General features: G+C 36.7%; 1 protein-coding gene across 6 annotated transcripts in view; it reads left to right on the top strand.

The window, feature by feature from the left end:
* Nucleotides 1–1,188: 1,188 nt before the first annotated feature.
* The window catches only part of dipk2aa (divergent protein kinase domain 2Aa), a 36,927-nt gene continuing 23,350 nt past the window's right edge, over nucleotides 1,189–14,765 (top strand). The window contains exons 1-4 of one of the 6 annotated variants that reach the window (XM_067363077.1): nucleotides 1,943–1,972; nucleotides 2,080–2,149; nucleotides 3,726–3,813; nucleotides 8,905–9,803. In XM_067363077.1, coding sequence (XP_067219178.1) covers nucleotides 9,156–9,803 — 648 coding nt within the window. In that variant the 5' untranslated portion in view covers nucleotides 1,943–1,972; nucleotides 2,080–2,149; nucleotides 3,726–3,813; nucleotides 8,905–9,155. Of the gene's footprint in view, nucleotides 1,388–1,935; nucleotides 2,150–3,725; nucleotides 3,814–8,904; nucleotides 9,804–14,765 lie in introns of those variants that run through there. The other 5 variants (XM_067363075.1, XM_067363076.1, XM_067363074.1 and 2 more) reach the window with 5 other exon arrangements.

The raw sequence follows: 14,765 nt of genomic DNA, 5'->3' as shown, positions 1-14,765 counted from the left end.
ACTTGGTATTTAAAAGTGTAATGTTTTATCTAATGCAATACAATTCTGACATTTCCCACAATTTTTATGTGTGATTTAAGTGTCCAAATACTTTTAAGGCCACTGCATAACATCAATTTATTCTTCAAAGTACCACTGGATGTCACCAGAGTACTGATATCTGCTAGAGCTGTGTTTCCCAACCCTGTTCCTGGAGGCACACCAACAGTAGGTTACGCATTTTGAATGTCTCCCTTTTCTGAACCATATTTCTGGTCTTGGAGTTTCTGCTAACGACCTGATGAGTTGAATCAGGTGTGTTTGATTAGGAAGATTTGGAAAATGTGTACTGTTAGTGTGCCTCCAAGAACAGGGTGGGAGACACTGCGCTAGAGAGCTCTTTATTTTGTGATGAGGAGCAATTCATGAGTTTCTAATTGTTTCCATTTACATTCCAACCAAATTTACATTGCTTCTTAAAAAAATAAAAATAAATAAATAAATATATATATATATATATATATATATATATATATATATATATATATATATATATATATATATATATATTAATCAATGTTACACTTTCATTAAATATTCTGATATAAGGTTAACTGGAGTCAGTTTTTCAAAGTTGTACAGTATCCTGTTAATTTCAGTCATATAGCAGGCCTAATAATACTAAAATTGTATGAAATGTGTTTTGAGATTTACATAGAGTTTGATTTTCCATGTATAAATGAATAACATGTTCAAGTCCTCACAGGAACTCAAAATAACTGCGTGGGAAAAGCGATAGACTGACAGAAGTGGCTTTCAATCTCTTCACTCTCATCAGTTGCAATCACCATACGTGAAACTGTATGAAAGTGTTTATGTGGGCGTTCAACTCGGTGTATATTCACTGATTTTCTTTCACCTGCAATTTGACAGAGTGGTCAAAAGTAGGAGCTCTACACCATGAATATATTTTTTCTTCTAAAATGTCTTAAGTCTTCTTCACACAGGTCAGGATAATACACCTGAGGACGCGCTTACTCCTGCACGAGGACTAGAAGAGCACCGCTCCTGAGAGAGAGGGAGGAGTTACTACACAATCACCTAGTAACCAGTAACGTAAACTGACCAGAAGGGTCGTAAATACGAAACCTGATCCGCTAAGTCGGATCTTTTGTGCAGCTGCTTCAACGCTCGCAGACTGAACTTGTCTCGAGATTGAGAAGACAACCCTTGCGATTTTTGAAGGAATAAAGAAAAGGGAATAGGAATGTGCACGCAACACATGGACAACGTGGGAAAGCATCGATGCACGCGGCTCGTATTAAGAGACAGGAGTTAATAATAAACAACGAACGCTTCCTCGAGCGAGTGGAATAAACCCGTAGTTTCACACATTTTTATTTGGTAGGTTGTTGAATTTGCATGTCATAATTCCACGTGGTCATATTCATATTTCCAATGTTTTCTACAATGAAATTTGTATGAACTTCTATATCGAAATGGCTAAAGTAACTTCAGTTGATTAGTGTTCTCTAGTATAAGGCGAATGGATGGAGAAACTTTTCTGTTTTAAACTGAAGACAATGGATCACAAACTGCCCAGTCATGTTTTCATTATTATTATTGCAATGAATATTATTATCTTTACAATAAACATTCAGCTATATCGTTTTTTTATTTTTTTATTTATTTATTTATTTTTTTTATCGATCACCAGCGCTGAAAATTAAGAGATAAGCAACAATAATTTAGTTTTGTGACTATTTAGCGTGCAAACACACGTTTGTCATTTAACGTTAGCTACATATACAACTGCGCTAACAAAGTCAAAGTTTCCGAGTGCATTACTTAATCGCCTCACAGCAGTTACTAGACTGAACGTTGTTCTTGTTTACCTGCAGCTATACTCTGTATTGTCCGCAGTATATGTACAGTCTTCTAGTCCCTGATTGACGTGGCGAGACCATTGACTCCAGCGTTCAGAGTTTGAGCGGTCAGTTGGTGATCGTTTTAAACACAGACTTTGTTTTTGTGACTAGCTATAATTTAACGTTATCGCTAAAGAAAGAGAACTTAAACCAGTTTATGTTGTTTGTTCAGGCGTCTCCAGTGAGTATCATGACAATTTAACAACATTGAACTAGTGAGCTCACAGCACGAAAATACGCAGGTGGGTGAAACAGAGCTTTCAAATAAAACTCAAGTTTCTTTGAGATGTTTCGTTCCGGAAGCCTATTTGCTGAGTAAAAAGACAATTTCTTTTTAAACGTATTACCAAACAGCCTAAAACTCTACATTAGTGAATGCACGTGTGACGAGTTGTGTTAAAGAGGTGGTTAACCCAAAAATTTTCTACTCACCCGTTGTGTTGCTTCAAACCTGCATGACTTTTTTCATTTTTGTGTGTGTGTGTGTGTGTGTAACACAAAATGAGATGTTTATAGACTTTACAGTGTTAAAGTAACTGTTCTTCCGTAAGTGAATGGTGACCACATCTGTCGAACAAGATTTAAAGTGAATAACAACTTAAATTTAACTTTTTTCTTTATAAAGATATTGTATGGATTTAGAGACTAGAGATAAACAGTGAATGACCTTTCATGATGCTTTTACTCTGTTGTTTTTGTTGTTTTTGTTTTTGGCTTGACTGCTCCTGGTCGAGTTGAGCTACTATTATTATTTGTTAACACTTTTTTTTTTTTTTGTGTGTGTGTGTGTGTTGTTGACAGAAATTGTATGGCAAATGAGTTTGGAAAGATATCAGGGCTACAGACAGCGACTGAAAATGACCTTTTTTTCCATGCCAGTGCGACTACATTTCGTAAGAGGTTGCACTAGTGCAGCTAACAATTATACTAAGAGACATTATTTTATTACTATTATTAATTACTTTTGGTGCTACCAAATCAGGTACTTGTGCCACCTTCTGAACTCTCTAGAACTTGGTGTCTACTGCTCTCAAATGTTAGTCTGGAGCACTGGATATGAAGTAAATAATGACAGAGCTTTCATTTTTGGGTGAACTATTCCTTTAAGGGTTGTTCATGTAGGTCACCCACTTGCTTTCGCACACTACATCTATCAATCATAAGAGTGTAAAGTGCAAGCTGACATCTGCCCCCTCTCACATTTGTGCTTAGCTCCTGTTGTGAGTGGTTTCTTACACGCACAGGATGGGTAATTTATAGCTCTTTATCTGGTTTGGTTAGTGACTGTTGTACTTGCAGCATAGCGGCTCGGCCATGTTATGTGATCAAACATTATTGACTGGAGCAGTCAATAACTGTGATAACTCTGGTTTTTCATTTTCAATACCACAGAGGAGTGCAACTTAAAGCAGCACGCAACATGATAAATGGCCTAGCTAGCACAAATCATTTAAATATTTGTAAAAGTAAGAGAGCATCTTTTTCAAGACATTCACGTTTCATTTACATTTACTTACTGTATGTTTTCAAATTGAGTCTATGTTGGGAATTTTGAATCAGTCAGTGTTGACTTTTTTTCAGCACTGAAGTGTGTGATACTAATGAGATACGTTTGACACATTTTAGTATATAAAAACCAAAAGTTTTCTTATGACTTTTTGGAGTCCTGCAGATGGAAATTTGTCAATTTGGTGAGGGAGTAGAGAAAAGTTTGCATAGTGTGACAGGTCTAATTGGCGTTCCCAAACATCATTGTTTAAATTCATTTGTGAGAGTAAATGTTGAACATTTTAACTAGAAACTGGAATTATTTTGCAGTGTTGGAGCTCAGGTTTGTTGTGGAGCTTTGAAACTGGTGTTGATGAATCATCTTGAAAACCGTCACCATCTGCCAGACATTTTCCAGGTCTGTTTACCCCTCTGTGCATGATGTGCCTTATCCCTTCAGAAGAAGTTTTGCGCTCTATACTAAGTCTTAAAAGTTGAGCAGCGAGAGCTTTGTGTCTTTTTCTGTATGGGAAACATGTCCGGTGAGAAAGCTGTATAGTTATCGGAGCTCTCTCTTCATGATGAGGTGTGGTTTTTATTGGACCTTTTCCTCGCTCGTAAAGTGCTGTGGGAGAGGCAGAAAATGAGTACAACTTTAATCACATAAGCCTCAAAGAACCCCATGAAAAACTATTAACATACATGTTCCAGTCTTGGGGGCCATTCACATAAAACACGTTTTTCTATTCCACTGCACTACTTTTCCATTGTTTTTCAATGTAAACATGCGCTAGACAGACGTGTTTGATTGTTGCGCTCATGTCTTTAGGCCAATTCACACTGCACCGAGAGACGCCGATTGTCACCAGATTACATTACATCACTTCTCAGACATTTCAAGACCTGACAAATGGTGATTTAACCTACAGTAGGTGAAAATTAGAGCTAACCAACGGCAACAGACGCAGACTGGGGTAACACAGTGATCCGACAAAACCAGACGGTCGTATGTCGGTCGTCTCTCTCGCACATGACATGGCATTCTAAAAACGCGGCACTCAAGTTAAAAGAAGTTCAACTTTTAAAAAACACGTCTCTAGACCTTGCACTTTTTATTGTTCTTCTATCCTCACACATTCTGTGTGATCCGGTCCTTACTGAAGGTTTCATGTTAATAATTTGGCTACAGACATTCAAGTATGTTGACTTCATTACTATTGCTTTATTTTTTGCCATTTTCAAAATCATTATTATTATTTTTTCCCCATTTGCTTCATACCAATCAGTGTGTGTGTCTGTGTGTCAGACACACGCCTTTGGTTGTTGCTTTTTTGTATATATTATAGGCTTTGTTACAGAAAGTACAAAAATATCCAAAATATTGTTTTGTCATTATTTGACAAGGTGTTTTTTGCAGATTACCATAATTATTTTAAAAGCAATGTAAAAGCAATGTGGTTTTAATACACGTGTCCAGGCAGTTATATCTATGAAATAATCAGTATTTATTACCTTTTGGGTAAAGAATCTATCCATGTTTTCCAAATTTTTAGTCCTTTTCTTCTTTTCTTTTCTTTTCTTCTTTTCTTTTTTCTTTTCTTTTTTTTTTTTTTTCTTTTCTTTTCTTTTCTTTTCTTTTCTTTTCTTTTCTTTTCTTTTCTTTTCTTTTCTTTTCTTTTCTTTTCTTTTCTTTTCTTGTGTGCAGTAGTTGATCATGGCCTGACATTACTGTGCCATTATTTGAACAAATTTTCCCCCCATTGGTCTATTAATGAGTTGTCAGCTATTTCAGATCAACCCAACTTTAAATGACACTTAAAAACAAAAACTGTGGTTGAGCGCTTTACATGTTGGTCTCTTCCTGTGTTTTACTGGTATAAGCTTCAAAGTAGGCCTGACTTTATGCCACTGTAGTCAAAAGTCTGGCTACATGAGACTACCAATGTGCCAAACACCTATAAACACTTTTATTAGATATGAAAGTGTACAAAGAGTATGTACTTGTGTGCTTATTAAGGGAGGTTTTGCTTTTATTAAAAATGACTCTGTCTTACTCTATCCAATATTTAGTCAAATACTGTATTCAAAGTGTGCATGCTGCTGCCTTGTTTGAAAGAGTCTTTTGAATTCAAGTTAGTGATGTAATCACTGAGTCATATCTTGTTTGACTCGGACACATTTGACTAGCCTGATCATGCCTGGATCTGCTACACCTGCAAATTGACTGTACAATTCTCTTCATTTCCTTTCTGTCTCTGTCTTTTTTAAAGAGTATGTAAAGTAGAATTTACAAGCCCCTTATGTGAAAAATTTATCTGCATTTACCCTAAATCAGAATGATCTATGATTCCTGAACATTATACCCAAGAGTTTCACACTAACCTCAGCATTAGCGACTATCACTAGAGAATGCAGCGGCTGAGTTCTGTTTCTTTGTTTCTAAATTAGAGCTGAGATGTATAACCTAGTATTTATATTATAGTTAATATTATGTTCACATTATCGCCCAGTCATTGCATGGCGGTATACCCCACGCGAAAATATGTACAAATACAAATATGTATTATTTTAAAACTTACTTACTTTAAAAATCAGCTTTTTCATGCATCTAACCATTTTGATCAACTGTTATTGAGTGCTTCTAAAACTGAGTGTACCACCTGTGGGCACCACCTTGCTATAAAAAAGTATAATAATCTTTTTTTTCCAAACTACTGCCTTGATCAACACAAATAGGTGTCATTTGAATGCTTAGAGTCTGAACTTTACAATGCATGTAGCCAATTCGATTAACTCTTGAGTAATGCTGAGTTATTTGTTGATAAATAAAAAAAAATTTTTTTTTTTTTAATTTATGAAATACTTTTTTGTACTATGTACTGGAATGTCAAAAACATCACACAGCTCAGATAGTCATGTGTCAAATGTCATTTGAAAGGTCTCACGGAATAGAATACAACAAGCATAATTGACCCTTCACGAAGACCCGCCCCCCCTTAGTTACTGTTGCTTTTTCCGACAAGCCGTGGCGTGGAGTTAAGAGGACACTGACAACACGTCGACAGACAAGACAAAGCAGGTTACTTATGATATTAAACAAAGTCCCAGCTCTGTCATTTTTTTAAGAAATTCAAACAATAAAAAACATTTTGTGGCTCTTTAATGTGTCGTGACAGATTGCTGTAGCGCCTTAGCTCAATAGGCTCGTAAACCGATAATCTCTTCCTACTAGCCCATTTATAGCATGAAATAAACACGAATGAACATGAGAATTAGGGCTGGGCGATATATCACATGCGGTTATCACACGCATTTCGTCAGTAAAGCCGGTTCCCTGATTACCGCTAAATCACCATCACCTGCTTTCAAATGGAGCGCCATTTAATAGACAGAGCCGTAGTTCACTGATAAGCTACGCAATATCACGTTCATTATCGAAGGCGATTCATGAATGATAGATCACACCAATGATAGAGTTTAAGGTTAATCTTCTAACTTCTGACTGCTTTGTCAGACAAAATGGTGGATTCTGCGTTCTGATTGGTTAGATCGCTTGTCAATCAAACTCCCGGCGAAGGGTCAATTGTTTTGGGCTTTGACTAAACTTGAGAAAGTTTTTGTATGTGAAGCCCCGCAAGACCAATATGTAAATACGGATGCGGCATGCATGTCATGTTTTCGCTCGTAACTTCATTAAACATGCTTAGATCATGGAAAATGGCACAACATTATTTACTGCAGATTCTCGATTAAATTGAGTCAAAAATCAACATAATATATTGTGCCGGTGACAAATTAAGTTATGACAAATTAAGTAAACAGACATAGCTAAGTAAAATCAAATGTAGTGTTCACATGGCGTTTTTGCTTATAACTTCAGGAAACATGCATATATCATAGAAAATGTTACTTCATTCCTTACAGTGGATGCACCCGACTGAATCGAGTGCAAAATCAACATAATCCATTGTCAGTCATGAGATATTCCTCACAGAGGAACAACAATTTTAAAAATGCCTTCCGGGTGTCAAGGGCTAAACAAAAAGACTACATTAGTTCCAAATACTGTAACTTTTGATTACTTTATACTATCACCACAAAATATGAACCAGATGCAACTCACATGTAGAGGAACTTCACCAAACAATTATTTTCCAAAATCACCAACATTTTCCTCCTACCTTATTTGCCTCATGTAATATTTTTAACAAATGTTTTTAGTGACTGTTGTACTTGCAGCATAGCGGCTCGGCCACGTTGTGTGATCACACATATATAACTCCAAAACAAGAGTTTTGGAGTTATGAGTCTTTACTTTTGTGTATGTCACTCAGAAAAGAAGAAAACAATGCCTTCAGGGCTTAAAGAGTTAAAGGATTACACATGTGACACATTGCTGGTTTCTTTTATACATTCTTTTAACTGAATTAGTTCATGAATTAAAGGCATAAAAATGGTCAGGTGACACTTAAGTACACCCCCTTTTCTTATATACTAAGCTGCAATTTATTGGTTTGTGCTCTCTCTTTTATGAGTGTAGAGATGATGTTTCAGAACCATGCTCTTTAATTTTTATAGTAGCCTCATCCCACATTGTTCTGGAAAGAGTCTTGTCATAGAGCAACAGTTTTTGCTGGACATCAAATGACATCCAGAGCCTCCTATAAATGCATTTTAGTTATTTAATGTGTTACAAATGTTTGTCTGAACTATTCTAATGGGCTAAAAAAAGATTACATTTCTAACATGCTGTTCAGTTTATGAACCTTTCTCTATGTAATTTTGTCTTTGTCTAAGCTGCTTTGAAATATACACTACTCAAAAGTTAAAGTTTAGGGTCAGATTTCTTTCTTTTTCTTTTTTTTTTTAAAGAAATTAATACTTTTATTCAGCAAGGAGGATGCATTAAATTTGTCAAAAGGGGTAGTATAATATATAACATGTATAATGTTGTAAAAGATTTCCATTTCAAATAAATACTTTTAAACTTTGTTAATCGCAGAATCTTAAAAATCACGTGACGCTGTTGACTGAAGTACCGGCTGATGAAAATTCAGCTTTGCCATCAATGGAATTTAAACTGTTTTCTATTTTTATATATTCTATTTAAATTGTAATAATATTCCTGTTTTTAGTGTATTTTTTGATCAAATAAATGCAGCCTTGATGAGCAAGAAACTATTTTCAAAATAATTAAGAAAATCTTACCGACTCAACTTCTGAATGATAGTATACATCACTAAATTTGAAGTGTTAAAAAGTCAGTGACATTTAAATTTTTAATTCCCACATTCTGGTGCCCCCTCCCCGCAAGGATGGGCTTCATGTTAGATTGAAACATAAACTGACACAAGAAAATGCTAACATTGATTGTTCATCTATTTTCCCCAATAAACTCTTTAGAACAATCTGTTCTCTTAAATACATCTGAAAGAAGAACATAACTGCATCATCAACACATGACTTCATTGTATGGCTTTATTAATATGATTTCATTTATCTGTTTCAGGTAGAGTGGATTACTGATGTTGCAGCTTAATGCCTGAACTCAACATAAAACCAGAAAGCCCTCCTGTAAAACATGGTGAGAGGGGCTCTTGAAACCGATGGGCTTACCAGGCAACATTGCTGCCAGCATAGACCACTCTAACTAATGTGAACGTGATGGGGATGGTAATTATATTACACATAGCAATGATGAAACACCCACATTGACGAAGATTAACTGCATCCATCTTCAGTGCGCTGCAGCCAATCAGCATGCTGCGGTCGCTCAAATTTGGCCGCGTCTACCGATGTGGCAAGTTCCTCTTCATCGTAGCACTTTTTGTTATTCTGCTGATGAACACTCACAACCTGTTCGCCTCGTTTCAGAGGAACGAGCTTACTGACCGACGATTCATCGGCCTAAACAAGTGTCCGGCCTGCTTCGGCACTAGCTGGTGCCGCAAGTTCATGAATGGCCAGGTGACCTTCGAGATGTGGGGTCGCCTGCGTTTCCTAGACTTTTTCAATGTAAAGAACGTCTATTTTGCTCAATACGGAGAACCCAGGGAAGGAACGCGCAGGGTCGTGCTCAAGCGCCTGGGCTCCAACCAAGAGCTGGCAGAAATCGATCAGAAGATCTGCAAACGGGCCACTGGAAGACCACGCTGTGATCTCATTCAGGGTATGTACAAAACGGAGTTTGCCAGACTTAACGGGGACGTAAGACTGCTGACCCCAGAGGTGGTGGAGGGCTGGTCGGATCTAGTGCACTGCCCCTCGCAGAGGCTTCTGGACAGAGTGGTCAGGAGGTACGCAGAGACCAAGGACTCTGGAAGCTTCCTGCTGAAGAACCTTAAAGACACGGAGCGAATGCAGCTGCTGATGACGTTGGCATTCAACCCTGAACCTCTTGTGCTGCAGGTATTCACACACTAGCAGATTAAAACCTCTCCTTTTAAATGCATTTTCAAGTTGCTGAATTTTTCTTTTGATGCAAAAGCACTGTGTCTGATGCCCGCTTGAAAGTTCAAGGGATTAAGGGTGCATCTTTGCATATTTTAAACTTCTGCACAAGGCTGTGTAAATAATAAATACTTTGCATCTGTCGGTGGTCACTAAGAGATTTCTCTGCTTTGGCAAACAGTGTGCTTATCCTGAAGAATTCCTGCAAACATAAATCATGGACAATTGTTATTCCATACACAAATTTGGCGTTTAAATATATGGAGGTTGTGCATTGGTCATAAAGATTGTCCAAAACATGTTTTGGTATGGCACACGTTTCCTACTTAGAGTTGTGTGATATTGACAAAATATTCTAATTTATTTTCTGGAATTTTGTCGATTACGATAATTAGATAATATTTTGCGGAGTGTGCTGACTCCCAAATCTTTTCATATTTTTCATATTCTGTGTGCTGGGGTGTATCCCAGAAAGCAGGTTTAGTTTAAGTTTAGTTTGTTAACCCCAGAAAAGGGGGAACTCAGGGTTTTTGATTTCAGTAAAACACAAAACTAAACCTCTGGGTAAGTTATCATAGTGAAGTGATGAAGCGATCTAAATTAAGTGCATTTAAGTAAAATTATCTGCAGTGTGGTAATAAAAATAAACTTAATGCAAACGGAAAACAAGATTATTCAGAGTGTCTATTACTAAGTGCAAGTTTACACTAGCTCCGCCCACCAATGTCACACAAGGTTAAGAAAGACACGCTTGTATCACCGGCTTCAGTGGTGTAGTCTGTATCTTGCAAGGTGCGTAGAGTTGATGCGATTGACCCGGGTTCGAGTCCGACCTTTTCAGGGCTTGCTTTTCTCTCTTTTCCCATCACATATCATATCAGAAAGGCATTTATTTTCAATAAAAATGAAGAAAATTTTATAAAGTTTAAAAATGATAAAAGTATTTATAATTTTAATAAATATATTCATTTATTATTGCACCGTTTTTTTTTTTTTTTTTTTTTTTTTTTTTTTCCTGTAGCATACCATGAAAATAAATATTAGTTTAATAACCTACTGTTCTGCCAGTTTTCACTTTCACTTTATTATAACAGTGATAAGAACTTAAGTTGTATTGACTTGAAACTATGCAGACGTCTTTTTGTCGGGTGCTGTTGTCATGGTGAATCGTATATATCGACCTCCATTGATCATGGCTTTTCATAGTCGTGGTGCATGCATTTAACTCTGAGTCAACCTACTCAGAGTTGATTGAACTAACTCAATTAAGCTGTTCTGGAACCAAAAACTCAAGTCAACTCAGAGTTCAAATTTAAACTTTAATTTAAAGTTTGTTAAACCTCCTTTCTGGAATACACCCCTGGTCAGTTCACAGCAGTGACAGAAATGTCCATTGAGGGGTGATATTTCCCCCCTTAAATTGATTTCCTGGAGATTTTTACCTTTTTATAATGGCATTTTTTTCAAATAACCTTATTAGATATTTACCTTATCTAATGTCATGTTCTAATATTTAATTAATAATTTCAGTTAGAATGTTAAGGCACTGTCCAAACGAAATCAGTATCAGCAAAATTCATCTTTGCACCTTAGAAGTTGCACAGACGCTGAATCTAAAGTGGCATTTAGAATTTACAATTGCATAAGTCATTTGGAAATTTTAATTAAGCAAAAACACAATATTGTGTCTATAATGTAACTCAAATTGTTAACTTATTGCTTATTGAATTGTTTTATATAACCAGTATGATATTCACAATCATGCTGATATTTGGGAAAAGCAGCAATCTTGCTTGGCTGATATGGGGGTGGGGAAGTGGGGCTAATGATATATCGTAGATGATACATATCGCATACCCCTATTTCCATTGTATTTTTTTTCTTGGGTTTTCATGAGAGACCTTGACAGCTTTTTTTTTTTTGTGCACCCCTCAGTCTGGCATTGATTTTTAGACCCAGCTAATCTATTCCAATTTCTTTTGCGATTGACCTAGCTTGTCGAAGGCCTGGGCAAACAAAAGGACATCTCTGTGAGAGCAGCCAATATCCGTTCTCACCTCCCATCATTCACTCCATCTGCCACACCTCAGGCATTCTAGGTGATAAAGGCAATCTGATCTCTCTCCGGAGAGCGAGTCGCTCGATTTGATTAGCAACATACAGTTTAGCCCCCTTTTGCCCTGCAACCTCTGCAGCGATTTGGTCAACATAATGAAATGTCATTAGTTTGCTGTGGATGCTGCTAATGAATTGGCTCCTAATCCATAGATGCGATTAAGTGTGATCTTCACCAGTGCTTGCTCTTCCTTCCCCTGCTGAAAACATGATGTTAAAGCTAACAGATGCTTGTCTCTTCAGAATGCTCTAAATCATTCATCACACTTCCTGAAGCTAAGAAAAGCCAGTTTTTCTAGTTTGCCACAAGTTGTAGCAACCTTTTGCAGTTTCATGAGGCAGGCAAAATCTGCTTTCCAATCAGAAACCTGAGGCAGTCAGTCAGTTTGTACAAAGGTTCCTTCAAAATAACATAAAGTGCTGCAAAACATTGATGAGAAGCGTGATAATTTATTAAATCATATAAATGCATTTGCAAAATCAATTGAAATTATAAAGTTGCAAAGTAACGGAAGTTGAGACACATCTATTCTTTCTTATTGTGATGTATATCTGAGTGAAAGAATATTGAGAGAGGAAAAAAAATGTTGAGCGGGGACTGGGTTTTACCCAATTATTGATTGGATGGAGGCAGATCTGAATAGGAGCGTATTCTATATTGTGTTCTATTGTAAGAAATGTGTGGGTTTAAGCGCACTATATGATTTGAGAAGTTTGGCATACACCAACAGAGAGGAAGATGGATTTCCTTGTATTGTTCAACTGGTCAAGTTTGATATGGGATTTAGAAAGTAATTAGTAATAAGTGATGCAATAGTTTTTAGAGAGTAATTAGTATATTTATCTAATTAGTCTGTTGAAGATGTAATTAATTACTTTTTTAGGGTAACTTACCCAACATTGATCACAATATGCACATTTGTGACATTAATCTAGATATATTGTGCAGCTGCAGCCCTAACTTTGACTACAGTTCTAATTTTCCTGTCAATACATTTTAAATATTTCAGTCACTCTATTAGATGCCATTTTCAATGTCCGTTAATGGTTGATCCATACACACAAGATTGTTGGATATTATACAGTAAGCAACAAAGTAGAGCCTTCAGAAACTTTTTTTATACACTTGCAATGCATTCAGACATGCTTTGTTGACTTCCTACCTTCGTGTTCTGCTTGTGAAAGCAGTCTTTTTCGGTTTTTGACCACAATATACAGGCACGCTATATGGACTTGTGTACTGTATATGTGTATTTCTGTATGTTGGAAAGTCAAATTTAGATTCTGTCATATGACTGTTTTCTGTTTGCCTGGCAGGATGAATGTGGAGTCACTCAAGTTCAGATTTTTGTGGTCTTTGTATTTTTAGGTTAAAAAAAAAAAAAAAAAAAAAAAAGAACAGACTAATTTGTTGTGTTTGGAGTTGATGGGAGTGCTGCGCTCAAGGGGCAAAAGAGCCTATGGAGCCGGAGACGAGCAAGACAGTGAGAGGATTACAAAATCAGCATGTAACAAGAATACAGATGCCCCATCCTGTTGATGTTTTTTTTTTTTTTTTTTTTTTTTAAGGCTTTGCCCACTGACATTTGTATTGCTATTTATAGCAGTAAAGGTCATAAACACAATTTGTTCCCCTTAGCCTGGTATTGTGTCAGATTGTTGTGAAATGTGTGTCCTCTGGAAAAAAGCTGCTGTGCTTGACTTTGTACTTGCATTACTCGTGCCTCCTTCCACCATTGAGAACGTGGCCCATCTGCTCGGCAAGGCTGAGAATAGCACAGGCAGAGCCCCGAGGGTCACGTCCATCACGGCATTAATCTTGCACACAGCCCAGTGTGTGTGGTGTGCGCCTCCTCTCCCTTCACCTGACAATGAGGTTATTATGAGGTTGTCATGCCCGGAGCACCTTTCTAAACAGTCCCAGAGCTGACAGGAGTCAACTGCTGTTTGTGTGTAAGGCTTTCACAAACAAGACTGAGCACAGCAAGGTTGTTATCAAGGACATTCCTATTATTTAGTGCATGTAAACTCTCTTCCTGTAGAAGAAATTTGTCCTGATAATGTTGATAAATTTGTACAGATAGTGTCTGCAGTACTTTAAAAGGTGTTTTTGAAGTGATTCCTGGAATGAGATTCTAGAAAATTTTAATCTAGTTTCCCTTAGGTTTTAAAGTGTAATGCAGTCTTAATTACTGTTTAATATTTTAAATCGTCATTGGTCTGTGTCTGTTGGTGCAGTGTGAATTGGCCTTTAAAAGTAAAGTAACTCTACCAAAAAAAACAAGGTGTCAAGTACGTGGTCTCATTTGATAGAAGACCTTTCAAATTTTGAAGAAAATAGATTTTGATCATGATTGATGAAATCCAGAAACGATGCAATTAATTTGATTTTTGGGTCCCACTTTATATTAAGTGGCCTTAACTACTATGTACTTACATCAAAAAAAAAAAATGTACAATGTACTTATTTGGTTCATATTGAATTGCAAAACACTTTGTGTTTGAGGTGGGATATGGGTAAGGTTATAGGGAAAGCTTTGGTGGTATGGGTAGGGGTAAGGTGTAAGGGAACGGTCAACAGTGTAATTATAAATTTAATTACACATTAATTACAGATATAATTACATGCAGGTGTTATCAAAATATAAGACGTACATAGTAGTTAAGGCCACTTAATATAAAGTGGGACCGATTTTTGTTATTATTCACGCTTGACATAAGGATGTTAGAAAGTGTATATATGTCATAGAACCAAGTTTGGCCTTGTTCACAACCATGTCAGCTGCATCTGAGTCAAATTTTGTT

Source organism: Chanodichthys erythropterus, chromosome 16 (genome assembly GCF_024489055.1).
Source record: "Chanodichthys erythropterus isolate Z2021 chromosome 16, ASM2448905v1, whole genome shotgun sequence".
NCBI lineage: Eukaryota > Metazoa > Chordata > Actinopteri > Cypriniformes > Xenocyprididae > Chanodichthys > Chanodichthys erythropterus.
This window is presented reverse-complemented; position numbering and strand designations above follow the sequence as displayed.